Source organism: Balaenoptera acutorostrata, chromosome 20, assembly GCF_949987535.1.
Source record: "Balaenoptera acutorostrata chromosome 20, mBalAcu1.1, whole genome shotgun sequence".
In the NCBI taxonomy this organism is placed as follows: Eukaryota; Metazoa; Chordata; class Mammalia; order Artiodactyla; family Balaenopteridae; genus Balaenoptera; species Balaenoptera acutorostrata.
Window position 1 is genome coordinate 8,047,292 of NC_080083.1, and position 27,609 is coordinate 8,074,900.

Consider the following 27,609-nt stretch of genomic DNA (forward strand, 5'->3'; position numbering starts at 1 on the left):
CGAGGGGTCTGGGCTGGCCGATCTCAAGGCCTCTACCCAGCCCTCACCTCCTGCCCCTCCCTCCCCCGTTCCTGCAGACACTGCAAAGCCTGGCAAGCTCCGTACCATCCCCATCCCTGTCGCCAGGTGCTACACCTACAGCTGGAACCAGGACAGCTTTGGTAAGCCGCCCGCTGGGGCCCTCATGGTGCCCACCCCCCAAACTGCCCGGGCTCTCTTCCTCTGCAGCTGCCCCTCACCCCACCCTCCTGCCAGCCCTCCCACCTGAGCAGGCTCTGAGCAGAGCAGGGGGCGGGGCTCTGGGCTGCCCTCTGCCCTCCTTCTGCCCTCTGCTCCCCAAGTTCCTTCTGTCTCAGTCTGTCACCCCGCCCAAGGGTGTGCAAGAGGGGTTCCAAGGGCTCGGACACCCAGACGGTGTCTCCCCTTGCTTCCCTGCAGACATCCTGCAGGAAATCCTGCTCAAGGAACAGGAGCTGCTCCAGCCAGGAATCCTGGGGGACGATGAGGAGGACGGGGAGGACGAGGAGGACGAGGAGGACTTGGAAACCGAGGGGCCTTGTGCCGAGAGGGACTCGCTGCTCTCCGGCGGCTCGGCAGCCTTCCACGACTCCACGCTGTCGCTTGCCTCATCCCAGGCCTCGGGACCCACCCTCTCCCGCCAGTTGCTGACCTCCTTTGTCGCGGGCCTCTCTGACGGCATGGATAGTGGCTACGTGGAGGACGGCGAGGAGAGCTCCTTCGAGTGGCCCAAGAGGCCTGGCAGCCAGGAGCGCCGGGGCCACCGCAGGCCCGGGCAGAAGTTCAACAGGATCTATAAGCTCTTCAAGAGCACCAGCCAGCTGGTGCTGCGGAGGGACTCCCGGACCCTGGAGGGCAGCCCGGACAGCGCCCGGCCCCTGCGGCGGGCCGGCAGCCTCTGCAGCCCCTGCAGCCCCCTGGATGGCCCGGCGCTGCCCCCGTCCCGGGCCCAGCGCTCCCGCTCCCTGCCCCAGCACAAGCTCGACCCCGAGCTGCCCGGCTGGCTCCTGGCCCCCGCCTCCCGTCACCGGCGCCGCTGCCCCTTCCTGAGCGGGGACGAGGACCCCAAGGCCTCCACGCTGCGAGTCGTGGTCTTCGGCTCCGATCGGATCTCGGGGAAGGTGGCCCGGGCGTACAGCAAACTGCGGTGAGAGCCGAAACGGGGCATCAGTCTGCCCCGGGCAGCAGGGGCGTGGTGCTGGCGGCGTCTGGGCTCGAGGACTGGGGTCCCAGAGGGGCCAAGGGCCTCCCTTCTCACCATCTTCTTCTCAGCAGGCGGCTGGAGAGCAACCGTCCGCTCCTCACGCGGTTCTTCAAGCTTCAGTTCTTCTACGTGCCCATGAAGCGGAGCCGCGGGACCAGCGCCAGCCCAGCCCCTCGGAGCCAGACGCCGCCGCTCCCCACAGACCCCCCGAGGCACCCCGGCCCTGCGGTAGGTCCCCAGCCCTGGACCCAGCAGGGCGGCAAAGCGAGGAGGTGTAAGCAGGTCCCGGTCACCGGAAGGGGGCTGGTCGGAAGTGGCCAGCAGCCCTGTGTTTAGGGGCTGCCGCCTCCTGCCTGGGCCTCCCTCCCGGGCGTGGTCCCTGCCCTGCACTTGGCCGGACGGTGGGCGGGGGCACGTTTTGCTGTGTGACACGGACTGAGAGTTGTCAGACCTCTCCAAGGGCGCAGAGAAGCTCAGGGTGTGGCTGCAGGTGCCACCCAGGGCCCCGAAGCTAGGGTGGCAGGCGTCCGGGTGGCTGGGAATGACTCTCGCCACCGCCCCAGGAGCTGGGTGCAGCCCCCTGGGAGGAAAGCACCAATGACATCTCCCACTACCTCGGCATGCTTGACCCCTGGTATGAGCGCAACGTCCTGGGCCTCATGCACCTGCCCCCTGAAGTCCTGTGCCAGGTAAGCGGCCCCTTTCCTGGGTGCAGGTGGAGGGCCCTGGCTGTGGTCACCCAGCCTTGTTTTGAAGGCCCTAGTTTGGGGGATCCAGCTTGCGGCCCCACTGGAGGACCAGGGCTCACTTGGGATCGAGCAAGGAGGGTGGGTGGAAGCAGGGCTGAGCTGAAGCCGGGGCTCGGAGGCCCAGGGAGGGGTCACCGCACCGAGAGGGAGGGGCCCCAGAGGGTCCAGTTGCCTTAGGCTTCAGCTCCCTTCCTCAACTCCCAGCTTTGTCTAGCTCGGCCGGGGCCTCCCTGGAGGCCCATGGGCCAGCGAGGGAGCGGCGGAGGCCAGGCTGTGGGTCCTCCCTTGACCGTTCTGCTTCCTGCTCCCGTCTCACCGCCCCCCTCCCTGGCCCTGTCTGCCTCGGGATCTCTCCTCTGTGTGTCTGCACCTCTGTCTCTCTTCTTCTCATCCTCCCTTTCTCTCTCCCTCTCTGTCCCCCTGTCCCTCGGGCTCGGGCTCGCCCCCCCCCCCCAACACACAGCAGTCTCTGAAGGCTGAGTCCCGGCCCCTGGAGGGCTCTCCTGCCCAGCTGCCCATCCTGGCGGACATGCTGCTCTATTACTGCCGCTTCGCTGCCCGGCCGGTGCTGCTGCAGGTCTACCAGACCGAGGTAAGGCCTGCCCTGCCGCCTTGCGCCACCTCTTCCCCCAGACTAGCTGCAGGGCTGCTTCCACACCCGGGCAGCCAGCAGCCCTGTGCTGGAGGAGCCTGTGCTGGGGGCCCCTCCTGGAGGTCCACGCTGACGCCCACGCTCCTGCCCTCTCCAGCTGACCTTCATCACCGGGGAGAAGACGACAGAGATCTTCATCCACTCCCTGGAGCTGGGTCACTCCGCCGCCACACGCGCCATCAAGGCTTCGGGTGGGTGCTGCCTGAGCCCCAGTGGAGGCGGGGCAGGGGGGGGTGTCACACCGGAGAGGAGGACCCTGGGGTGGCGGGGCGAGAGGGCGCCAGGAGGTGGGGCCCCTGGAGGTAGAGCTAGAGGGAGGTGGGCCGGGATCTGGGGCCCTGGGGAGGAGGGGTCCCAGGGCAGTGGGGCAGGGAGGCAGAGCCTGGGGTCTGTGAAGGGCACTGGAACGAGAAGCAGAGGGTCTCTCTGTGTGTGGCACAGGTCCTGGCAGCAAGCGATTGGGCATCGATGGTGACCGGGAGGCCATCCCTCTAACACTACAGATTATTTACAGCAAGGTGAGACTGATGCTGGCCCCTCCCCTCCGGGATCTGCTCCCCATGCCGCCTCCCCAGAGCCAGCCTCCTGTGTTCCCCGGGCGGTCTTTAAGCTGGAAGGCCGCAGCAGGCTCTCCTGGATGCTGAGAGAAGGGGGAAGGAGAGGCGGTGGACCTCCCTCTCCCCCTCTGCCTCCAAAGCTGCCCCCGCCCCGAGTTCTCCCCACCGCTGAACGTGCTCAGTCAGCCCTTCTGAGAAGTGCTGGGGCCTGGCCTCAGGGCTGGGGGTGAGAATGGGGCAGAGCGAGGGACAGGCCAGGGACTGCTGTGCCCGGTGGGTGTGTGGGAGTAGGTTTGGTGTGAGGGGAGCTGCGGGGGGAGCCCACGGGCACACCCCGTCTCTGGGCCACGACAGGCCCACCTCCCGGACAAGCAGCCTCCTGCCTTCTTCCCTGCCTCCCTCCCTCCCTCAGCAATTTGAAAGGTATTTATTGAGCACCTACTCATGTCAGGTTCTGTGCTGGGCCAGGCCCTCCCTCTTAACTTCTCTAGAGGAGGGAGACAGACAATAAACAAGGAAACAGAAAGTGCCCAAGGTAATATTAAAGAGTGGCAAGTGATGACAAGGCAACAAAAGGGCTGGTGGGATAGAGACAATAGGATTCTTTCCATGTAGTGGCCGAGGAGGTGGGCAGGGGCACTGACACTCACTGGGTGCTGTGTTCCGGGTGTTCGTTAAACACCCACTGTGTCCCAGATGTTGTTCATGGCACAGGAGCATTCACGAGAGTAAGCAAAGCTCTTACAGTCTGGAGGGGTTAGATGGTCCCACAACATGTATAATTACAACTGTGACGAACAGATGCAGGAGAGGTAAAGGGTTCTGTGAGAACCCTTAAGGGGATTGTTCAACCCAGTGAGGAAAGTTAGACAAGGTTCCTTGAGAAGGGCCATTGAGTCAGTGTTGGAAAGAAAACCAGGAGTTAGTTAAGTAAGGAAAGAAGAGAGACGTGCCCTCCAGGTAGAGATAATAGCATGTGCAAAGGCCCTGTGGTGAGAGAGAACATGAACATCCAAGGGCACTGAAGGAGGACCAGAGGGGCTGGCGCAGAGACAGTGAGGGGGGAAAGGATGATGAGGTGAAGCTAAAGAAATTGGCAGGGCTGGAATGCCAAGGGCCTGGGTTCAATGAGAGGAGTTTTGTCCTTGTCCTAAGAGCAATGGGTATCCTGTGAAGGGCTTTCCGTTTGGGGTGTGGCAGGATCAGATTTGAGGTTTGGAAGCCCCCTGTGGTGGCTCTGTGGGGAATATCGGAGGGGACCCCAGGGGGTGTGGGAAAGCCAAGTCAGAGGCTCCCGTGGTTGTCCAGGAGAGAAACATGGGCAGCCTGCACTAGGGAGGAAAGAAGTGGGGGTTATATGTGAATCACATGAGCAGCAGGGCTTAGGGATGGATTAGAAAAGGAGAGGCTCCAACTCCTGGATTTCAGCCTTCTGCAACTGGCAGGACCATTTTCTCAGAAGAAGCCCAGCTCCAGTGGGGGAGTGGGTGTGGGACATAGTGGGTTCGAGAGGGAAGGAGAGACCAGAACAGGCAGTGGGAGGGTGGGCCTGAGCTCAGAGGTGAAATGTGGAGAAGGGTGTATAGGTGGTCATGGAGAAAGGGCCATGGGTGAGGCTCCCTCAAGGAGAAGGTAGGAATAACAGAGCGGAGGCCCCAGGAGAAGCTCCTGAGACCTGCGTCCTGTGATGGGGGCAGAGGGGGGCGATCGCGCAAAGCAGAGGCCCCAGCGAGGCTGGCGGTGGGGAAGCCGGGAGCATGCCGCCACGGACGCCCAGGAGAGGGGAGGAGGGAACAGGATGGCATTCTCCTGTAAGGTCAGGCAGGCCGAGGACTGAGAGTGCTTGTGGGTTTGGCAACGCGGAGGTCCCTGATGAAAGAGACGTTCAGACAAAGACCCAAAGAGGGGGCTCCGGCCCAGCTCTGCCTGGGACCCCCTGCCCGTGAGCCTGTCTCTCCCTCACTCGGGGTTCAGAAGATCCTCAGACCACCCCTTGAGATGTTCTCAGCACTCGCACCCTACGACCCAGTCACCAGGCTGACCTGTGGTCCAAGCCAGTGACCTGATGCTCCTCCCTGGAGCCAGTAAGGTCTATATAGGGGTCAAGGGGCTCTTGGTGAAGAAGCTGGCAGGCTCGGGTGAGTGAGAGCGAGCTTCCTGGGTGCGCTGGCTGCAGGCGGCGCCCTGTCGCTGGCCGGTCTGGAGCTGCTTCTTCAAAGAGAAGGCGGCAGGCCCCGGAGGGCATGCCGCTGAGAGGGTCTGGCTTTGCTGCCTTCCCAGGGGGCCATCAGTGGACGCAGTCGCTGGAGTAACATGGAGAAGGTCTGCACCTCCGTCAACCTCAGCAAGGCCTGCCGGCAGCAGGAGGACCTAGGTGAGGGGGCAGGGGGGAGGGGAGGGGAGGGGTGGGGCAGGGGATGGGGTACAGGTGGGGCAGGGGGAGGGGGACAGGGAGGTGGGGGGAGGGGAGGGGCAGGGGAGGGGGAGGGGTGGGGTGGGGCAGGGGTGGGGGAGGGGTGGGGGAGGGGAGGGATGGGGTGGGGCAGGGGAGGGGAGGGGAGGGGCAGGGGGTGTGGGTTCCTCAGCCTGGCCTGAGCCACCCTTGCCCTTCAGACTCCAGCACGGAGGCCCTGACGCTAAACCTGACAGAAGTGGTGAAAAGGCAGAACCCTAAATCCAAGAAGGGCTTCAACCAGGTAAGAGCTTTCCTCTCCTCCCTGTCATCCCCTCAGGAGACTTACTGGGCGTGTGTGTGCCCGCATGTGCGTGTGTATGCGTGTGTATGGGAGGGTGTCCGAGGGCTGCACTGGGGCCTGTGGTGGGAGGAGAGGCAGGTGAAGGGTGTGCACACCTGTGGGGCTCCGCGGTGGCCGCTGGGGAGCCCCGAGTCCAAGGCGGAGTGGCCTCTGTGTCAGGGAACCCGGGCTGTCACAGTGAGGACAGTGGGGTTTCTCCTCCCAGGACACTTGCTCCTTCCAGACTCAAGAAAGGGCAGAGGCTGGGGAGGAAGCAGGGCCCGATGGGGGGACCAGTCCCCTGCACGCCCATTGCGCCTGGAGAGCTGGCAGCCGAGCTCCTGCCCCACCCCCTGGACCCAGTCGGGCGGTTCCAAGGGAAGAAGCTGCCGAGGGCTGGCAGCTCTGGGGCCGGGGCTCCCGGGTGACCCGGGCCTTCCTTCTAGATTAGCATCTCGCAGATCAAAGTGGACAAGGTGCAGATTATCGGCTCTAACAGCTGCCCCTTTGCCGTGTGCCTGGACCAGGACGAGAGGAAGATCCTGCAGAGTGTGGTCAGGTAGGAAAGCGGGGGCCCCCAGCTCTGCTTCAGCACCCACCCAGAGGCCTGGAAGGAGCTGGAGGGATGGGAGGCCTGCCCTGACACCTGCCCTGCCCCACAGGTGTGAGGTCTCACCCTGCTACAAGCCGGAGAAGAGCAGCCTCTGCCCCCCACCCCAGAGGCCCTCCTACCTGCAGGCGCAGGCCGCACCCGACCTCTGCTCCCTGCTCTGTCTGCCCATCATGACTTTCAGTGGCGCTCTGCCCTAGCGGCCCAGCACCAGCCTGGACAGCAAGCCCGGGGGCAGCCTCCTCGGAGCCCCCTCCCTCTTGGAGGGCCTCGCTCCCCGTGGAGAACTGGACGACCCTGTGCTGGGTCAGGGTCCCGCTGTGGGCCCTGCAGCAGGCAGGGGGCAGGGGTTAGGGGGTTGACGGCGCCTCAGGGCTCTGTTTGGGAAAGAAACAGGCATTAGGGAGAGGGGCCTGGCCCTACAGCCCCTCAGATTCCTCAGGTAGAAAGGAGAAGGATGGGTGGGCTGGCCTCTGAAGGCCCTGCCCTCTGGTGTGGTCTAGGATCCTTTCTAGAAGAAAGATCTGAGGCTCTGGTGCTCTGGGGTGTGGTTTAGGCCTCCTCCCCCAACCCTTGGCCGGGCCCCCCCCCTTACTTTGTCAGGGGCTTGGGGAGCCCTTGGAGTCTGGAATTTCAGTCCCCTTACTCAGGGGTTCAGGTGGTAGAAACGTAGATGCGACTTTTCTGACCTCAGTGCCGTCGCCCCCATCCCACACCCCTCTCTGTCTCTCTCTCTCACACACACACACACACACACACACACACACACACACGCATGCATGCACGCACGCACACACACACACCCGCACACACCCTTTCTCTCTCAAGTTCCCTGGATCTTCTAAAAAACAGCACTAACACTTGACCTGTCTGCTGTCAGGACTCAGAACAGACTCTCTCTGGAGCCTCTTTCTGGATCGAGATCCTTGGGAGGCAGGACGAGCTTAGATTCAGTGGCAGCTCTTACCTTCTAGCTAAATGACCAGAAGGAAGTGAATTAGCTTCTTCAAGCCTCCCTTTCCTGAGCGCTAAGATGGGGGGATATAAGACCTCCTTAAAAGGCTGAGACAAAATTGTGTGCAACGCGCCTGGCTCAGCCGCAGGCTCATAGCAGGTGCTCAGTAAAGGTCAGCGGCCTCGCCCTTTAAGCCCTGACTCACCTGTCTGGCGGGGGGTGGGGAGGCGATGCTCTTCATTCCCTCCTTTCCAATTCACTGATGAGGCAGGACCCAGACCGAGGGGGTAGGGAGCCCTCGGTTCTACCCTCTGAAGGAGAGGAGGGCTGCACACGTGCCTTCACCTCCTCCTCTCCCGGGTTGGCCCCTGTGCCCCACTTCCCGTCTCACTCCATTGTGTGTGAAATCTTCCAGCCCCAAAGTTCACTGGTACCACTGCGCCTGGGCAGGTTCCCAGAGGAGTAGAGGATGGACAGCTGAGCTTGAGGAGCTTAGGGCCTGATTGGGGGAAAACGGCTGATACAACATGAGAGCCAAAGTTTTTAACTGCCAGGTTGCAGTGGTTTGAGAAGCTGGAAGCTGATGTGGGCTAGGATGGTAGGCGGAGGGCGGGCCTGGGCCCGGGACTTGGACTCGTAGAGGTGGAGAAAGTAACCACGGAAGCAAGACAACTGTATTCTGCACAGAACCCCTCGATTCCCTCCTGCTCCGGCTTCATCTGGTCCAAAGGTTCTGGGCTTATAGGAGCCCATGAAACCCCAGCCCAGAGAACTCAGGACTTGAGAGAAGTGGACAGAATGTCTCTGGCCGCATATCGTCACCCTTCCGCTGTCAAGGCCATCTGTCCTTGCTTCAGGCCCCAGACAGTGGTTGGCAGTATACCTTCAATATTTTTTGTTGTGTGAGCTGGTTGTCCTACTATTGACAGATGTTCAAGAATAAACAAGTGGAATTTAATATTATTGTCAAATAAAACTTGATTCCTCCTGGATTTAATGACTTACAGTTATTTTCCTGACAGTTGGCTAGTTCACGTAAATCACTTCACATAGAGTGGAAATAAGATTCTTGGGGGGTTGTTTTGTTTATCTTTTTGTAATTTTCCTCTCTATCAAAAATACGCTTGTGCCGAAATTTTCTGTGTAATCCTCATCGTGCCGCCGAGAGGAAGGGAAGTGAGATCCTTGCTGACCCTCCGGACCTGGGGCTGTTATTAGACTTGGCTCATAGGGAGGGAGAGAAAAGGAGGTGAAGGGATGGTGGAGGACACCTGTGACCTGGGAGAAGTAGGTAAGCACCAGGCTTCCAGCACAACCACGTGAGACGGAGGAAGAAAGAACCGTGAGAGGCTTTAGCTCTGTATCAGCTAGCTGTTGCAAACAGGAAAGCACACCTAATGCTCGATGGACTACATCTGTGATCATTTATTCTTGCTCGTACATCTACAGGACATCTAGGGATCAAGGTGGGGCTCAGAGTGGCTTGGCTCCAAGCTGCAGGTTGGGTTCAGTTCTGCTCTATGGGTCCCTCGGGTACCTTGGGTCAGCATGTTAGCATAGGAGGGGTAAGCAGAGACATGTGATGCCTCCTAGGGCCTGAGCCTGGAACTGGCACAGTATCTCTTCTGCCAACATTCAGTTGGCCAAAATCGATGAAAGACATCAGCCCACAGAGTCAATAAACTCAGCAAACCTCACACAAGAGAAAAATAAAACTACATGAGAAGAGCACTTCACCTCTGATATTCTTTCCAAAACCCTATGACCCAAGACTAATAATGAGGAAAATGCCAGACAAACCCAGATTGTGGGACATTCTACAGGATAATCTGACCAGTACTCACTCCAGTGTCATGAAATACAAGGAAGGACTGAAAAATTCACAGACTGAAGGAGACCGAGGAAACCTGAAAACTAAGTGCAATGTGGGATCCTGAAACAGAAAGAGAATCTTAATGGAAAAACTGCTGAAATCCCAATAAAGTCTGGAGTTTAGTTTAAACACACACACACACACACACAGAGGTACCTCCTTGTCAAACTTCTGAGGGAAAAAAGGTAATGAGAAAATCTTAAAGACAGCCAGAGGAAAAAAATACACTTAATCTTCAAAGGAGCAACAATTAAACTGAGAGCTCCCTTCTCTACGGAAACAGTGGAAGCCAGAATACAATGAAATGACATACTTAAAGTGCTGAAAAGAAAAAAAACAAAACCTGTCAACTTAGAATTCTATACCTACAATTGTTCAATGATTTTTAAAAAATTATACACTGCTCACAAGAGAAATGCTTTAAATGTAAGAACACAGAAAGGCTGAAAGCAAAAGGATGGAAAGGATAACACCATGCAAACATGTCCCAAAAAGATGGTGGCATTACACCAGTATCAGACAAATATTTTAATGTCAGAAGCATTACAGAAGATAAAGAGGGACATTTTATAAATTTAAACTATAAAACAAAAATTGACAGAATTAACATCTCCACAACCATAGTGAAGGACTTTAACACATTTCTCTCAGGAGCTGATAGAACAAATAGACAAAAAAAAAAAAAAAAAAATCAGTAGAGTTATAGAAGATCTGGACAACACAATTAACCAATTCGATCTCATTGAAATAGAACACTGCTCAACAACAATAGAATTCACATTGTTTTCAAGTACGAGTAGAATATCAAATTTCAAATGATTGAAATCAAACTGAGTATATTCCCTGACTACAATGAAATTAAATTATCAATAAGGTAAATTTTACTAGAAAATCCCAACTGCTTGTAAATCAGACACTACATCTCTAAATAATCCAGGGGTCAAGAAAGAAATAAAAGTGGAAACTAGAAAATATATTGAAGTGGTTAATAATGAGTATATGTTATTGAAACTCTCAGGATGCTTAAGCAATACTTAGGAGAAAATTTATTGCCATAAAAAAGCATATCTTATAATAGAGCAAAAGCTAAAAATCAGTTATTTACATTTACATCTCAGAAAGCTAGAGAAAGAATAGTAGATCAATCCTAAAGAAAGTAGAAGGAAGGAAATAAGTGTAATAGAAATCTATGAATTAGAAAACCAACATACTAATTGAAAACCCCCTAGCAAGACTGATGAGAGAGAGAACAAATTATCAATATCATGAATGAAAAAGAAGGCATCTCTACAGATCCTATACACACTAAAAAGGTAATAAAGGGATATTATAGATTTACCAATACATTTGGTAATTTGGATAAAATGGAGAAATTTCTCAAAAATACAGTTTGCCCATCTGACAGAAGAAATGGATATCCCAAATAGGCTAATATAATTAAAGAATTTGAAACCATTATTTTCTTAAGCAGACTGGCAACCAATCATCTTTTTACTGTCTCCATAGTTACAAATTTTCCAGAATATCATATAGTTGGAGCCATACAGTATGTAGCTTTTTCAGATTGGCTTCTTTCACTTAGCAATATGCATTGAAGATTCCTCCATGTCTTCGTGGTTTCATAGCTCATTTCTTTTTGTTTGCTGAATGTTTCATTTTATTGATGTACCACAGTTTGTTTATTTGTTCACCTACTGAAGGACATCTTGGTTGATACCATTTTTTGGCAGTTCTGAATAAAACCTCCATAAACATTTGTGTGCTGGTTTTTGTTCGGACGTACATACGTTTTCAACTCATTTGGGTAAATACCAAGGAGCACAATTGCTTGATCATATGGTACAAATATATTTAGGTTTTTCTGTTTTGTTTTTTATATGCCAAACTGTCTTCCAATGTGGCTGGGCCCTTTTTTCATTCTTACCAGCAGTGAATGAGCGTTCCTGTAGCTCCACATCCTTAGTAGCATTAGGTATTGTCAGTGCTATGGGTTTTATCCATTCTAATGGGTGTGTAGTGATATCTCATTGTTGTTTTAGCTTGCAGTCCCCTAAAGACTATGATGTTGAGCGTCTTTTCATGTGTTTATTTGCTGTATGTATATTTTCTTTGGTGAGGTGTCTGTTCAGATCTTTTGCCCTTTTTTTTTTTTAACATCTTTATTAGAGTATAATTGCTTTACAATGGTGTGGTTTTGCCTATGTTTTAATTGAGTTGTTTCCTTATTGTTGAATTTTAAGAGTTTTTTGTATATTTTGGATACCAGTCCTTTATCGGATATGCATTTTGCGAATATTTTCTGCCAATCTGTGGCCTGTGTTTTCATTCTCTTAACAGTGCCTTTTGCAGAGCAGGTGGTCTTAATTTTAACGAAGTCCGATGTGTCAATTTGGCAGCTTCCTCTGGGGCCCAGGCCATAGTGGTCTGTTACCATCCTCAGACCTCTTTCTATGGTCCCTGACATCCACGTCACGCCTCCTCCAGAGGGATGGCTCTCCCACAACCCCTGTGTCAAGGAACGCTTAGAGCCCCCTCAGTCTGCTCAAAGCAGAGGTATCAGAGAGTTTTCCAGCCCCTGCAGCTTCACCCACATGGGAGACGTGTGTGGACCTGGACTGCTTGGCACCTGCCCTGGGGCTTCAGACTTCCCTTCCCCCACTGTCACGCCCACCCCACCCTCGAGCACTGGGAGGTTAGCCGCTGCCCTGGGAAGAGGACTTCTTGGTTTTCTTGGGGAAGAAGCCACTCCCTCCTTTACCCAAGTCTCTGAATCCCTCTTTTCACTCCCCTAACCCTAACCAGCACAAGCAGGGTAAAGGGAGCCGGCTCCCCTGGGAAAGAGTGCCCACCCCATCCCCCTGGGGCAAAGACAGGCAGCTGGCAGGCTATCCCCATCTGTACCCTTTCTCTCTGTCCCGGGCACCAGGCACACCTGTGTCCTGGGCCAGTCCACAGCCCCCAGGATCTCAGTCGGCTTGGGCTGCTGTAACAAAATACCATAGAGTGGGTGGTTTAAACAACAGACATTTACTTCTCATAATTCTGGAAGCTGGGAAGTCCAGGGTCGAGGTGCTGCCAGGTTTAGTGTCTAGTGAGAGCTCTCTTCCTGGGTTGCAGACGGCCGTCTCTCACTGCGTCTTCACAAGGTGGAGAGAGGAAGTTCTGGTGTCTCTTCCTTTTCTTATAAAGACGCTAATCCCATCATGGGGTCCCCACCCTCAGGACCTCATCTAAACCTAATTACCTCCCAGAGGTCCCACCTCCTAACACCATCACATTGGGGGTTCAACATACGAATCTGGGGAGGACACAGACATTTAGTCCGTAATACCTGGCAATTCTGAGCATGCGGTCCCTGGAGAGGCGGCTGCGGTCACGGCAGCCACACCCGTGTGCCCCTCTCTGCACAGGGCGAGTGGGAAGAAACAGGACCCATTCGGGGAACCTCAGAAATTTAGAGCTGGAGGCCAAGCCCCGGAGTCATTGCAGCCTGACCAGAGAATCTCCCCTGAACATCAAGGTAGCACAAACCGAGATACTAGCAAACACTTATCGTGCACGGGCCCAGCACTGTCCACGTGCTTTACGTGCTTACGTCATCTCGCTTACGCTTCCCAGCGCTGTACACGCGCTTTACGTGCTTACGTCATCTCACGGATGCTTCCCAAAGCCACCACTGTTACCGACCAGGGTTCCTGGACTCTTTAATCAATAGAAATTGATGAGAGGCCGGAGGAGGAATTCAGGCGAGTCTTTACTGGGACTCGTGCTGCAGCAGAAGGGAGCGAGAACAAGCAACAGGTGCCCTTGCTCACTCCCTGAGGTGGGGCGAGCTGGTCCCTTAAATGGGGTGAGGGGGGGTTGGGCCGGAGCGGTGGCTCAGGTGGTCTGCCCACCCCCTTGGTGGTGGCGTGTGCAGGGGTCATGCGCAGGACCCTGCTTTTGCTCCTGGCACCTCAGAAGTGGCAGTTGGGTTTTGACCTTTTTGTATCTTCTTGTTCATAATTTGCCTAAACTGCGCATGCGTGCAGGTATTTTTAGTCCCTTATAGTTTCTTTGTATTCTGTTGCTGGAGGAGACGTTTGTCCAGGTGCAAGCACTGCAGTAGAGGGTCCCAGGTCCCAGCCTGTCTCATCATGAGGTAGGTACTATTGTGCCCCATTTTACAGTTGGGGAAACTGAGAGAAGCTAAGGAACTTGCCCAAGGTCACAGAGACAGTGAAAAGGGGAAGCCAGGACTCAGCCAGACACCAGACTCCCTGCTCTTAACCCTGCTCTTAAGCTCTGCTGTTCCCTCAACCCCCTCATGTGAGCTGTGGGGAAACTGAGGCCCAGAAAAGTAAAGTTCACACAGATCTGAGGGGGATGGCTTCATCCTAATGGAATTCCAGAGGAGCCCTGCTGGTTTCACAGCTACCCTCTTCACACTCCCTGGGGATGGTGGCGGGTGGGGTGTGGAGAAGTGGAAGTCGGGGGGTGAAGGAGGAGAGGAAAGGGTTGGCGGGGCTCCAGGCAAGCCCATGTGGCCACTGCTGGGGGGCGGGGCGGGGGAGTCAGGAAGGAAGCCCTTGGTGAATGAATGTCGCTTCAGCCCCCAAAGCTGGCCCTGGCCTCAAAAGGGTCCCCTGAGACCTCGGGTGAGAGGAAAATGTGGGGAGGGAAGGGAGCAGAGCAGCCTTCCCCACGCCCAACCCCTCCCCCACCAAGGAAAGGGGCCTCTCTGAGCAAAACTGTAGCCGCAGGTCTACAGAAGCAAGACTGCCTGGGAAAGAAGCCGGAGAAAGCTAGGAAGGCTTTGCAAACACACTCTCCAATCCCTCGGGTTACAGATGGGCAAACTGAGACCCAGAGAGGAGGGGACGGAGCAGAGGCAGCTAGGAGCAGAGCCCGGCCAGGACGCTCTGTCTCCTGCCGGAGTGCGTGCGCACGCGTGTGCACAGGCCAGGCAATTTGCGCAGGTAATAAAGGATTGGGCTCTTCGGGTTTTCTCACTGATGTCCTGCTCCATCCTCAGCCTTCTAGGGGCGAATTTTATACAGACAAGCGCCTCCAGCTCCTCCTCCACACTCTGCAAAACTTGCAGACCTGCCCTGGAGGAACCTGCCTTAGTAGGAAGGTAAAGGGGGGGGGCGGTGCGAGGGTGCTGGGGCAGGGAAGGATGGTCTCCAGGCTGACCTGAGAACAGGGGGAGTAAGAGGATCCCAGGCCCTGCCCTCCAGGGCAACCCCAGGTTCTCTCTGCTCTTGACCCCATTTCAGAGGGGCCTGAGGGGCCTGAGGAGTTTGGAGGGGGCACAGGTGCAGAGGGAGGCCTGGGCAGAGAAGTTTTTCCTCACCAACTTGAAGGATGGCTTGTGCAAGAAGGAATGGTCTGGGTTTCTCTGTATCTTTCCCACCTTGATCCATGTAAATGTGTTACTAGTCCAGAAAATACGGACATTTAAATTTAAGAAAAGAATGTGGTTGGTCCTTAGGTACTGATAATGATTTCCAAGAAACAAAGCAAGCTGACAAACAATCTGTATAAATCACCCCAAGCTGTGGGCAATGGTGATCACTGTGAGGGGAGGGAAAAGAAACTGGGAAGGGGGAGGAGGAGGCTTCCTTTTTTATGCTATATACTGCTGTATAATGTTTGTTATTACCATGAAAATATATTTTTGAATTGCTTGAGCAATTTTTTAAACACTAAAATTTAAAAAAATGTTGACAGTGTTTAAAATCGAAATTCCTTCTCCCCCCAAAATAAGAGCAGCTGAAAGGTGAGGGAATGGATAGAAACATAAATCAGCTTCCTACAAAGGTCACCCCGTTAGCCCTAACTCTGCGTGCTCACACAACCAACAAAACCACACTGCAGGAAGTAAAGGGTGGAAAATTCCCGATAACGTGTACTGTTCCTCGCCAGACAGTACTAGTTGCTAACGAGGTCCCAGGTGATACCGATGCTGCTGGCCCAGGAGCCATGCTTTGCGAAACACTGGTTTAGGGCATGATGTTGTTCTGCTGCCCTGGAGGGAATTCACTAGAAGCAGAGGTGCCCACCAGGTGAGCGCCAGCCTTGCCACTGCCTTGGTCTTCCTGCAATAGAGTTGAGAGCCAAGGAACACGGGCCAGGCTTCAGGCTGGCTCAGCCTGCAGGTCCTCCCTGTGGTCCTACAATGAACTCGCTGGACTCGGTGTTTCCTGGTTCAAGTCCCATCACCTGCCAGTTATACGAGCCTTTAAACTCAAGTTTACCCGTTTCCATAATTGTCCTAACTCTTGAAGTGATTGTATAGATAAAGTAAGATGTGTTTCCGTAACAGCTATTTTCTGGTTTATTACCTCTCACTGCTTTCTGAGGATGGGTCCTACCAACCAGAGAACCATTTGTTTTTTGGTTGTTGTTAATGAGTTTGGGGTATAAAAACGGGGAGGCAAGGATTAGAATGGAGTTGAGGTGCTCTGAATGCACTTCAAGAGGACTTTGATATGTTTGTGAAAAAATCTGGGTGGGAGGAGCCAGGAGTTAGTGAGTTGGGGTCACAGGGAGAAAAGAGAAAGGAAAAAAAAAAAACTCTACCAGTCCAACGGCATGGCCTGGAGGAGGGTGTCCGGACAACAGAAATATCCACGGAAGATTTTTAAATAGCTTGTTAAGAGATGAGTTATATCCACTTCTTTTCCATCTTCCTAACGTAATCGTCAGTAAAATCTACATTGCTTATTATGATTTTCTGAGCGTGAACTCCTTAGAAAACTCATAGAGATAATGAATTCTGCATTGGCTGCTGAATGCTCCCAGAGGGGACCCCTGCAGACGATGGGGCTGGAGCAATGCACAGGTGGCCCTGGATTTCCTGTATCCAAAACAAATAATTCTTCCCTGACTCCAATACCCTGGCCCTCTAGAGGGCCCTGATCCCAGCACTCATCTCCCTACCACCACAGTTACAAGACGATTTAATTTGTTTTAATTTGTTTAAAAATTTAAAGTTTCATTTGTTTAAACCTCTCAGCTGCTTAGTAAAAGACAGGGAAATAAGTAAGAAATATCTTTCTGAATAAAGGGGGCTGGAAAGAGGAATGAGGATGGAACAGATGCAGTGGATTGTCTGCAGGAAAGAGAAGTAACTTGGCAGCTCCAAGGTGAATTAGTGAACAGACTTCCAAACGCCCAGGCTGGGATAGAGGAACCTGGGAAGCTATCACAGCTGTGCCCAAAGGGGCCATAGATGTTGAGCCTCTGCTTCTGTATCTTGGGCGTTGATCACCCCCAGAGTGGCTTTGCAACCATTAGCTAACCAGGTGATCTGGGAACCAGAGCAGTACGTGCAGGGAACCCTAACCCTCGAGTCTGATGCTTATGGATCATGTGGTCTTGTTGGGGGAAAGGGCTGTTCCTCAGAGATTGGTGCAGATGGGAAACTTGGCAACAGACGGCCTGAAAAGCCCAGATTAAACAAACCCTAAGAAGAGGATCTGGAGGGACACGGCATCACTGGGAACAGTCAGAGGGGCAATGCCACCCCCTTGGTGGTGGTAGGCGTGGTGCGCTGGGGGCAGGTGTGGGGTCTTGGTCCTTCCCCTGTCCACCTCCGTCACTCTCTCTTTGTCTCCTGGCTGGCTATCAGCTGCGTGCCCTCAAAATGAGGGTGCCTCAGCTCCTCCTTGCAGGGGACAGCTCCCAGGCTGTCCACGGTCACCAAGCAGCCACTTCCGTGGCTACCACACCCATGGTAGTTGCAGAGACATCAGCCGAGGATAAGAGGAGCAGAGCAGCCGCAAGAGGCTGACATCAACTTGTGATTTCCGACTCAGGCCATAAGCTGATAAGGAGAAGGGGCTGCCCGTGACGGCCACACTGCTGGCTGCTGCTGAGTCCTGAACCTGCAAGGGCTGAGTTCTTGGTCCTTCATCCTGTCCTGGACTTATTCGCTTCACTCATTCATTCCCTCATTCATCCGTTCATCCATTCATCCCTTTGTTTTATTTACTGAGCCAAACTGTCTCTTGACATTCTCTTATCCTGTGATGGATAGAATAACAAATAAGACCTAGCCTCTGCTTTCTCAGAACTTATAGGGGGAGGGATGCGGCAGACATGTGACCTAAGAATACAAAGATGCAAGATAAAAATGTGAGTTCAGTCATGTGAGTGGGACCGAAAAGGAAGGGATGGAACAGAGCCCATTCAGCCCTTGCAGAGAAAGGTCAGCGGCTTCTCCTTTGGTTGCAAAGGAGGAACCCAAGTGACAGAAACCCAATGCAAACAGTCTTAATCAAAAAGGAGGGGGCATTTATTGGATCACATAGTGGAACAATTAAGAGAAGATCTAGGCATCAGGGTTTCAGGCACAGCTGAATCCAGGCGTTCATGCTGTCTGCAATCTGCCTCTCTCCAGAGCCATTTAGGCATTAGGCCAAATCGGATGACAGCATAGAGTGTGTGAGTTTTTCAAAGGTCTAGAAATGTGTTGGAGATTCCCCAAAATATTGCTTGGCTTCAAAATATGAGAAAAAGAAAGAATATGACAAACCAGCAAACATGTCACCTTGGAGGTGATCTGCTCCCCAGCACTGCTGTCTCCTGATCATCAAGGTCAGCAGATGCTTTTTCGTGCTCTTCATCCATGTCCTCTCTGCAGTCTTGGACACCGTTGACCATCAAGCCCTTGACACTGTCCCCACCCCCAGCTTCCATGGTACTCCACTTTTCCTCCTGACCTGTTTTTCCCTCTTCTGTACTGAAGGAAGGAAGATTAGGAGTGAGCCAGGAGAAGGGTTGGGAAGAGAATCCCACTGCACATGTGAAGGCCTGGAGGTGGGAGATGGCCTGAATCATTAAGGAACTGCAGTCGTTCTGGAAGGCGTCAGAACAAGGGGATAAAGCCTGAGGTTGGGGATCAAGGAAGGACCAGATCAAGAAGGACCTTGCAAGTCATGCTAAGGAATTTGGCCATTCTCTTGAAGGTAATAGGGAGCTACTGAAGGTTGTAACAAGGTGTAACACGATCAGATTTGTGTTTCACTATCAGAAAGAGACCTTTGGCTATGAGGCAGAGGCAGGGAGACATCAGGCAGTTTTAATAATTTAGGAGAGAAACGGTGGTGACCTCATGACAGCCATGGGGGATGGAAAAAAAAATGGGACAATTCATGAGACAGTGACAAGACTTGGTGCTGTTTAGGTGTAACAGGTGAGGGAGGGGGAGGTGTGAAGAATGACACCCAGGTTTCTGATTCTGAGATGAGCAGCAGAGAAGTGGGTTTAGAGGGTGAAACGAGGAACTGGCTTTGCACCTGTTGAGTCGCAGGAGCTTGGGACCATCTGGCTGATGGTGTCCGGGGGGTGGTTCTTGGTGTGTCTGGAGCTTGAGAAAGAAGTCAGGGCTCCCTGCATCGCTGCCCAGGCAGCACCAGCGGGGGGCCCCTTGGAGGTGCCACCCTCCCACCCAGTCAGAATAAAGAACCTCCAGTGGCCAGTGGCTGACCACAGACACTTCTCTAGAAAGCAGCCTCGCAGCAGGATGTGCTCTGGGTGGAGCTTTGAGGGCCATGGGGAAGGGGAAGGAAGAGGAGGGGACAGATCCAGGCCTGTGCGACACTGGGCTTTTCTCTGCAGGTCTGGAGGCTGCAGACACCGGTCAGGGCTCGTCTAAGGCATCAGGTGGTCCGGGGCTGGAGGCCTCCCCGGGCAGGACTATGGACAGCTGAGCTGCAGCTGAGCCAAGGTAGGCGCTGGCTGGGGGTAGGGTCTCCAGGGAGGGAGCCGGGAGAGGCAGATCTGAGCAGGGCAGATGGAGGGTCCGGGAGGAGGGGTGCTGGAAGGGGAGCCCGTGAGGGGCAAGACACCCCTGGCGCCTATGAACACACGCCCAGCCTTTCCGAGACGGGTTGCCCAGATGTGGTGGCTACTATGACCGTTCTGCCAAGTTAAGATTATCCAACCCGGGCGGTCCAGTGGTTAGGACTCCGCGCTTCCGATGCAAGGGGCACGGGTTCGATCCCTGGTGAGGGAACTAAGATCCCACGTGCCTCGAGGTGCGGCCAAAAAAAAAAATTAAAAAAAGATTATTCAATCCATTTTCACAAGAAGAAAGGACGCAGGACCCTGTGAGAAGACCTCTCCTTTCTTCTCCGAATCCTGTAAATGCCAGTAATAACAGGACTAATTATTCACACCTGGTGCTATAGAATACATTCATTAGCTCATTGGATTCTCACGGGCAATTGGAGGAAGGCTGGGTATGTTTATAATGCCCGTTTGTAGGTCAGGAGACTGAGGCAACTTACTTGCCAAAGACTGCAGAGTGGGTAAGCAAGGCACAGGGCTCAGAGAGAATCTTCTGGGTCCCCATCTGTGCCCCTCCTGGGACATTATCTGTCCATCTCTGTCCCAGGTCTTGGCCATTCTCTACACATACACACACGGATCGAGCATCTTCTACGTGTGCAGCCGGTGCCAGAGTCCAACCAGAGCCGTGTCTCTGTCCTTGAGAAGCTGCCCGGCTGGTGTGGGGTTGAGACACGGCTGTGAGTGACTAACACAGACAGTAACAGGTGCCGGGGCCGCTGGCGAGGCGAGGTGTGCGCGCAGGTGGAGAGAGCCCCGCAGGTGTGGGATCAGGGAGGGCTCCACGCAAAGTGGCACCTGGGTCTTGAGGGAGACAGAGGGCTTGTGTGCAGAGATGCAGCGGCGGGCGTGCCAGTGAGGGGGGCAAAGTGCTCAAACCCAGAGTAGGAGAGTGGGTGTGAACAGCGAGAAAGAACAGCTAGAGATTCAGTTTGGCTGCTAACGCATGGGGTGTGTGGAGGACGTAGCAGCAAGGGCCTGTCCTGTTTCTTTATTTAGCTCTAAGTAAGTGGCTTTTGAATACCATCTCATTGAGTCCTCACAGTAATCTTATGAGGTAGGTGCTAATATTAGGTCTCCTTTAAAGATAGAGGAACTGAGGCACAAGGGCTCTAAGCAACATGTTGCCATAGCAACAGAGAGGCTTGGAACCCGGGCAGTCCAGCACCAAATGCTACCTGCCCGACCGCCCTGCCACTTTCCTCTGTTACCTCCTCGGCTCTCACGGTGGACGTGAATGCGAGGCTGGCTCGCGGCTTCCTGGTCTGCATCCAGGCCCTGTCACATTCCTCCCAGGCTCCCCCAGCACCCCCCACCCCAGGAACAATGCTCTCCTCCTCCCCCCTCGAGCAGCCCTCTCGCATCCAGGTGTTTCCTTCCCAGCCAGAGGCAGACTCGGCGGAGGAAGTGGGCCTGCCCGTTCCTCAGGGGACAGCTGGGGAGCAGGGCCCTTGGGAATCTGGAAAGCCCAGCGGGCCTCGTGGGATGAGGGTTGACAGGGGCCCCCTCAGAACCCCAAGCTCTGCACTTCCACCCCCACTAATCACACGCTCTAAACCAAAGAACTGGGTGTGTCGTCCGGCAAGTCTGTCTCTACGGAGAGAAAAACTCAGAGTCTTGGAAATGGCATCTGCCCCAATATCCTGGGGGCGGCCGGCTGGCAACGCGGTTGGGAGGGGAGGGGAGTGGTTCAGCAGTGGGGGGTCCCTTCTCTCTGTGCCGGGGTGGTGGGCGCAGGACAGGAGGGAGGCAGGGGTGTGGTCCTGGGAAACTCCGTGTCTTTCTTCCCAAGGGGTGGCTTCTTCTGTCTGAAGGGTCTGGCCCGGGAGCCAGCAATGGGGCAGGCAGGGGATCTTCCGAAGCTGGGATCTTCATGGCCAAACACTGACCCAGAGCCAGACCTGCTCAGTCCTGCTCTCTGCAGCCCTTCCTCCAGCCGGGAAGTCTTTCCCACGATCTCTTGCACAGAGAGAATGGGCAGCAGCAGCTGCGAACAGGGTCCTATCTGCTGCTTCCTGCCACGTGTCACAGAACCGCCTCTGTGGCTCTGTGGCTGGTCCTGTGGCCTATTTCACCCCAAGGCAGTGAATAGCCATGTGTTTGCACCCGCCCTGAGGACTGTTCATTGCTAATGTTCTGTGTTTAAGGAGGAATGTCCTCTGAATCCCAATTCATTCATTCACTCGTTCATTCTTTGTTTCTGGTCTCGCCCCTCTGCTGGAAAGGGTCTAAGATTTTACCCTCCTTGTGACTAACAGGTTGGAGTGCCACAGTTTTAGGGATGCTGGCGGAAAACACGAGATTCTAGAGTCAGAGACCCAGGTGTTTATCACTCACGGTGCAACAGGCAGTGTGAGCGTCCTGCCCCCAGGTCCCCTGGGAGGGCGGGGAGGTGGCCCCAAGTGGATGCTGTGTGTCACGGCTGAGGAGCCCTGAGCTAAGGAAACCCCCAGTGTTCACGGTGGGCTGCGAGCAAACCTGCCATCTTTGCCCTGGAAGGAGACATTGTCTCTATCATACTGGTCGGCAAAGAGATCCACCCTTGGCCCTGGAGGAGATACTTGCTGTCTGTTCCAAGGCTGTTCACGATACAAACCTTCTTGACGAAATGATCTGGAACAAAAGCTCACCAGACAGGCACAAACCCGTGGAGGACTGTCTGCCAGCATCCTCCTACGGTCCCCTCGCTGACTGCACCCCAGCTGCACTGTCCCTTGAAAAACCTCGGGCACCTCCCTCCTCAGCGCTTGGGTGGCTGTTCCCTTCGTATGGAACGTGTTTCCTGCAGACATTGCCTGGCTTGCTCCTTTCCTCCCACAGGCTTCTGCTCACATGTCACCTCCTTAGGGAGACCTTTTAAATGGCAACCCCAACGCTGGAACCTCACGATCCCCTTCTCAGCCGTATTCCTGTAGCACTTCTCAGCATCTCATACACAGCTTAATTATGGCATTTATTGTCTTCCCCCACTCCCACCCTCGCTACATACCCTCAGGAGTGCGACCTTTATGAGCGCAGGTGTCTTTGTCTACTTTAACTTATTGCCGCATCCCCAGGGACTGGAACAGTGTCTCACACTTAGAAGGGGCTCAAAACATATTCGTTGCGTGAATGAATGAATCCATCCACTTATATGATCTTCAGCTGAAGACCTGGTTCTCTCTACCTTGAGTCTGTAGGACACATAAGGCTCAATCGCTACTGAGCAAATGAGACAAGCAACGAATAGCACTGGCCGGGGATGGGGGTGGGGGATGCATGAGAGGCCGCAGTGCCGTGACCGCGGGGCTGCTCCCAGGTGGCTGGGATTCGCCCCTTGGCCGCTTTCCGTGCTGCTTGTACCAGCTGCTGGGAATCTTCCCAGCTGGTGGCGGAGGCTGGTGTGTTTCTAGCCTGTGAGGTCGCATTCTTGCTGTGACTGGGGGAGCTGGGAGAGGGCAGGGGCTTGGGAGCTGAGCTTGGACGGACGTGCCGCTTGCCTGGTCAGCAGCACAAAAGCCACAGTCGGTCATCCGAGATGGAGCCGGAGGCCAGTGCCCCGCGCAAGTGGCAGAGCAGCGTCCTTACCGCTGTGTCTGGGGCCCCCTTCCCACGGGACCGCCGCCTCTTCCCCAGTATTCGGAACGTCAGCGTCACCTCTGTGTCCTGTGCCACTTGCCATAGCAACCATGCCGAACAGGCTTGATTCCGTTCCCCAGCCTGAGAGCGGCCTGGGGACAGGGGCCCTGTCTTGTCTTCGTACAAGTGCTTGACATTCACGACGCAACGCATCAGGGGCTACGGAGAAGTAGAGGAGTGTACCGTAAATGCTTGTCGAAGAATGACTCACGTGGCACCTCGGGGCAACCGCAACGCCCAGCTTACATCAGGCGAGTCTGTAATTAACTCTTCTCTCTGAGAACTGGGACCTGGGCCACAGCGGACAGTCCCCAGCTTTACAATGGTTTGACCTAAGACTTTTCGACTTTACGATGGTGGGAAAGCAGCGTGCATTCAGTAGAAACCGTACTTCAAATTTTGATCTTTTCCCAGGCTAGCGATATGGGGTACGATACGCTGGGCAGGGCAGCTCCTAGCCGGCCACACGATCACAAGGATCAACAACTAATACACGTACAGCCATTCTGCACCCAGACGACCATTCTGTTTTTCACTTTCAGTAGAGTATTCAATCCATTACGTGAGATGGTCAACCCTTTATTATCAAGTAGGCTTTGCGTTAGAAGATTTTGCCCAACTGTAGGCTAATGGAAGCGTTCTGAGCAGGTTTAAGGTAGGCAGGGCCAAGCTGTGATGTTCTGTAAGGGTAGGTGTGTTCAGTGCATTTTCGACATACAGTATTTTCAACATACAGTGGGTTGATTGGGATGTAACCCCATCATAAATCAAGAAAGATCTATATAGCTTGTGGGTTGCCAGCTTGTCTGCCTCAAAGAGCCCAGCAGGAAGCATGAACGATGCCACAGACCAGCTGACAGTGGTGGACGCAGTAGGAGGGGCGGGTGCAGTCCAAGCCCACTGATGGTTGCCACGTGGAATTATGGGCCCATTGTTTCCAGATCTTCCAGTTATTCCTTCTAAGTAAAAGCCGAGAATCTTGATTTTTATGTGAAATCTGACTTTTAAATGTGGGCTACAGAGTCAAATTTTCTAGAACTGTGGCTGCTTCTAGGGAAGGAGGATGCTTGCTTTTCACAGTATAGCATGTGTACCTTTCAGACATTTGCCACGGGCAGAGTTTTTAGCGTGGGCAGTGAATTCTAACACTATACCAGGCAGAGCAAGTCTCTGGTTCCCCGTGCGAATGTTACCAAACCCGTTTGGTCTGCCCGAGTCACAGTGAGCCAGACGCTGAGATGCTGAGGTTGGCCGCAGAGAAAGGGTTTATTCACGAGGCAGCCAATCGAGGAGACAGGAGAACAAATCTCAGATCCGCCTTCCTGAAGGCGAGGGGGCGAGGGGCACTTATGAGATAAAGATGAGGCGTGGGGAGCATGGGGAAAGGTGATGCGGGTAAGAAAAGGTGAGGTAATCATCATTCTGTGCAGGTGCAGCGAAGCTACAGGCTTCTTCACGGGACGCGTGCTCAGAAAATGATGCCATTAGCCTGTTCTGAGGGTGGAGGTGTTGGGCCCCCGACGCCAAGTGGTCACCAAGTGGACACTTGCGCCTGCCCAGATGGAGGGTCGGTGGTCTCAACCGGTCTTAATGGGCTCAAACGCAAACTGGACACAGCTTTGAGTTCCTAAAAAGCAACTTGGGCACACGTCTTATTGTTCAGGCTTCATGACACTTGCAGGACACGCAAGTTTTTGTAAAAATAATTAAAGCGAGCCTGATCAGCAAAGGCAGTTTATTATTTATTAATGGCTAACTGATAACTACCCTCAGTTTCTGTGAAATATGTGTGTCATCAAGCTTGCTGTGGGCATGGGGACCAGTGTGCCAGTCGCGGGCGGAGAACGTGGCGAGTAGGGCCACACTGCAGTCAGTGAGAAGTCACGGGCTGGTAGACCGCCAGCTCCTAAGGGCAAGGACTGTGTCTCACTTATTTACCTCTGAACGCTCAGGCCTGGCACAATTTCTGCCACGTGAACAGCGTTGCATAGATGCTGCTGGATTTACTCGGCAATCTCCGTCCCTCGAAACCCTGCCAGGAGCTAGGAAGAGAGCCAGAGGGCCTCGGAGCAGCCCGAATAGACGTTCCGAGAGCACGGGCGTTCCACGCTCTTTTCATAGACCAGTTTCTCGGGCTTTGTCTCCGTATTTTACATACAAGACAATGCCGTGTGTTTGTCTGGCTTCCCAGCCTCCGGCAAATCGGCAGTCTGGTGAAAGAGCAGAGACAGCAGCAGGGCAGTCACCAACACAGAGGAGCCTTTGTTCCAATTTAAGAGAGGCATCCCCTCTGAACACACAAGATTACAGCAAGCGCCCTTTTGGATGGATTACAGAACCTCGCCCTTCCTGGCTGGGAGGGCCAGTGAGGCGGTGGGCCCAGACGGCAGCCCCATCCACCCACTTTGTGCGAGGTGCAGTCCCCACTGCTGAAACAGGATTTCATACCTGAGAAAGCAGGAGCCTTTCAGCGTAGGATGGAGGCTTCCTTCACCTACCGACAGCCCCTGAAATCCTCACTGTGTTACGGCGAGGTACGTGTAGTCAACTCCCATGAGATTCATCGAGAAAACCTCAGAGGCAAGTTTGGGTGCTTAAAAGGGCAAGGTTTATTTCCCGAGAAATTCACATCATCCTGAAGTGAAACAACTGAGATGTTGCTGCGTTTTGCCAGAATGACCTGGGTTCTGCTTGTTTCCATTTCCTGTCTGGTGCAGGCTTGAGCCCTGAGGGCTCTGCCCCATGCTGGTGTGGTCAGCAGCCCCAAAGGACAGGAAATAGATTACAGAGGGCCCCTGCAGAGGAACAGGGCGGTGGCACAGCGTATCCCCAGGACCTGCACAAATACCAACGGGCACCGAATACATGGTTGATGAGTGAATAAGTGAGCAAATGAATGAATAGAAGAATGAAGGAGGCTTTCTGACAGCGATTGTTCAAGCTTCTTAGAATTTTGCTTTCCATTAAACATCATCCCAGACCACCCCCAGCTTTACATAGTTAAGTCCTGAGAATACACTCCTCTTTTTTTTTAATATATTTATTTATTTATTTGGCTGAGCTGGTTCTTAGTTGCAGCACATGGTTTTGCAGCATGCAGGCTCTTTTAGTTGCGGTATTTGGGCTCTTTTAGTTGCGGTATGTGGGCTCTAGTTCCCTGACCAGGAATCGAACCCGGGCCCCCTGCATTGGGAGTGCAGAGTCTTAACCACTGGACCACCAGGGAAGTCCCTACTTCTCTTTTTTTTTTTTATCGAAGTGTAGTTGATTTACAATATCGTGTAAGTTTCAGCTGTACAGCACAGCAATTCAACTATATATATTCTTTTTCATATTCTTTTCCCTTATAGGTTATTATATAATATTGAGTATAGTTCCCTGTGCTATGCAGTAGGTCCTTGTTGGTTATCTATTTTATACATAATAGTGTGTATATGTTAATCCCAGCCTCCTAATTTATCCCTCCCCCAACCCAACCTACACTTGTCTTTTAATCTATATCTTTGTGCTTTCTTTTCCTTTAAGGCTGCTCAGTGGTCATTATTAGCTGATTCCTCCCCGACAAAAGTTTGACTGTGTGTGTACTTTATTTTCCTCGGGCAGAGGGTGCTCTGTGAGGTTTGGAGCTGGGGAAGAATGTGTACGGAGGGAAGGGAGGGGGCCATGACTGGACACCCCAGGCTGAGATCTGAGTTCTAGCCCTGGTTCATCATTCTTTGGACATGTGACTTCAAATATTTCTCCAAAATATTTATTCACTGTCTCCTGGGTGCCGATACTGCCTTAGGCACTGGGCATGCTGCAGTGAATAAGACACACTGGAACCCACTGTTTGTGGAGCTCGCATTCTAATGAAGAGCCCAGAAAACTACTCATTACATGGGAAAATTTCTGATCCTGATGAAAGCTATGAATAAAATAAAAGAGTGTGCTAGACTGGGAAAGCTATTTCAGAAAGACTGGTCAAGGAAAGGCCTCTCTACGGAGGTGACATTTCAAATGAGACCTGAGTGTTGAGAAGGAGCCGGCTGTGAGGAAAGCTTGAGAGAAAGATGTTGCAGGCAGAGGTGTGCAAAGGCCCTGAGGTAGGACTGAGCTTGGCAAGTTAGAGGAACACAAAGAGCCATGAGGTGAGATCCTGGTGAGCCAGAGCGAGAGCAGGCTGAGATGCAGCTGGAGAGGAACACTGAGGCCAGATCGGGCAAGACTTAGGCGGGATGAGGAGTGTGGACTTTATGATAAGGTCTAAGGGAAGTCATTGGAGGGCTTCAATCAGGGGCTGAGTTGTAGGGGGAAGAGTGGGAGCTGGGAGACCCACTGGGGGCATTGCCGTAATTTGAACAAGAAATGATGGTGGCTTGGACCTGGTGGGGCGGTGGAGTTGGAGCAGAGGTTATCACCATCCTTCTTCACAACCACATAGCCGATAGAGGGGGACTTGAGAACACAACTTCTGGGGTCCCACTTGGGAAGCTTCTCTTTGTCTCCCTCAACCCCTGGGTTTGGGGATCTGCCCTGTTCCCACTGCCTGTCCGCCTTGGGCGGTGGCTCTGTGTTGCCATTTTCCAGCTCCTCCGTGTAGACTGGGAACACCCCAGGGTCTTCCACTCACAGTCAAACTTTCATGTTTGAAGTTTCATAGTTCATTTAGATTTCAGTGTCTAGTCTTGCCCACCAAAACATGCCACTGTGCATTTTTAGAGAGAACAAACATCATGAATGCCTGACACCTTCCTCTCCTGAGTGGAGTTTTAGTTCCCCGACCTGCATGCCCAGCCCTTGATCAAAATGTCATCATGAA

At 53.6% G+C, this 27,609-nt stretch overlaps 2 protein-coding genes and 1 non-coding gene across 7 annotated transcripts in view; 2 read left to right on the forward strand and 1 right to left on the reverse strand.

Moving 5' to 3' along the window:
* The first annotated feature begins 81 nt into the window (after positions 1 to 81).
* LOC103014949 (phosphoinositide 3-kinase regulatory subunit 5) lies at positions 82 to 8,466 on the forward strand. Of its 5 annotated transcripts, none has more exons than XM_057536826.1 (11): positions 82 to 161; positions 439 to 1,165; positions 1,291 to 1,450; positions 1,786 to 1,911; positions 2,435 to 2,563; positions 2,721 to 2,814; positions 3,065 to 3,141; positions 5,461 to 5,554; positions 5,794 to 5,876; positions 6,362 to 6,474; positions 6,578 to 8,466. In XM_057536826.1, the coding sequence occupies exons 2-11, from the start codon at positions 699 to 701 to the stop codon at positions 6,723 to 6,725; spliced, it is 1,491 nt and encodes a 496-aa protein (XP_057392809.1). In that variant the 5' UTR covers positions 82 to 161; positions 439 to 698; the 3' UTR covers positions 6,726 to 8,466. The 5 variants fall into 5 exon arrangements, 4 of the variants coding, with proteins under 4 accessions (XP_057392809.1, XP_057392810.1, XP_057392811.1 ...); XM_057536827.1 differs by having other exon boundaries at positions 1,294 to 1,450; XM_057536828.1 differs by having other exon boundaries at positions 1,294 to 1,450; positions 2,438 to 2,563.
* A 10,518-nt stretch (positions 8,467 to 18,984) lies between these two features.
* Positions 18,985 to 27,609, forward strand: part of PIK3R6 (phosphoinositide-3-kinase regulatory subunit 6) — a 47,912-nt gene continuing 39,287 nt past the window's right edge. Inside the window, exon 1 of the mRNA XM_057536298.1 lies at positions 18,985 to 19,068. The gene's annotated coding sequence lies outside the window, so the exon portion shown is untranslated. The remainder of the gene's footprint in view (positions 19,069 to 27,609) is intronic.
* On the reverse strand, positions 25,962 to 26,034 carry TRNAG-CCC (transfer RNA glycine (anticodon CCC)). Its single transcript has one exon. It is a non-coding gene; the product is annotated as a tRNA-Gly (tRNA).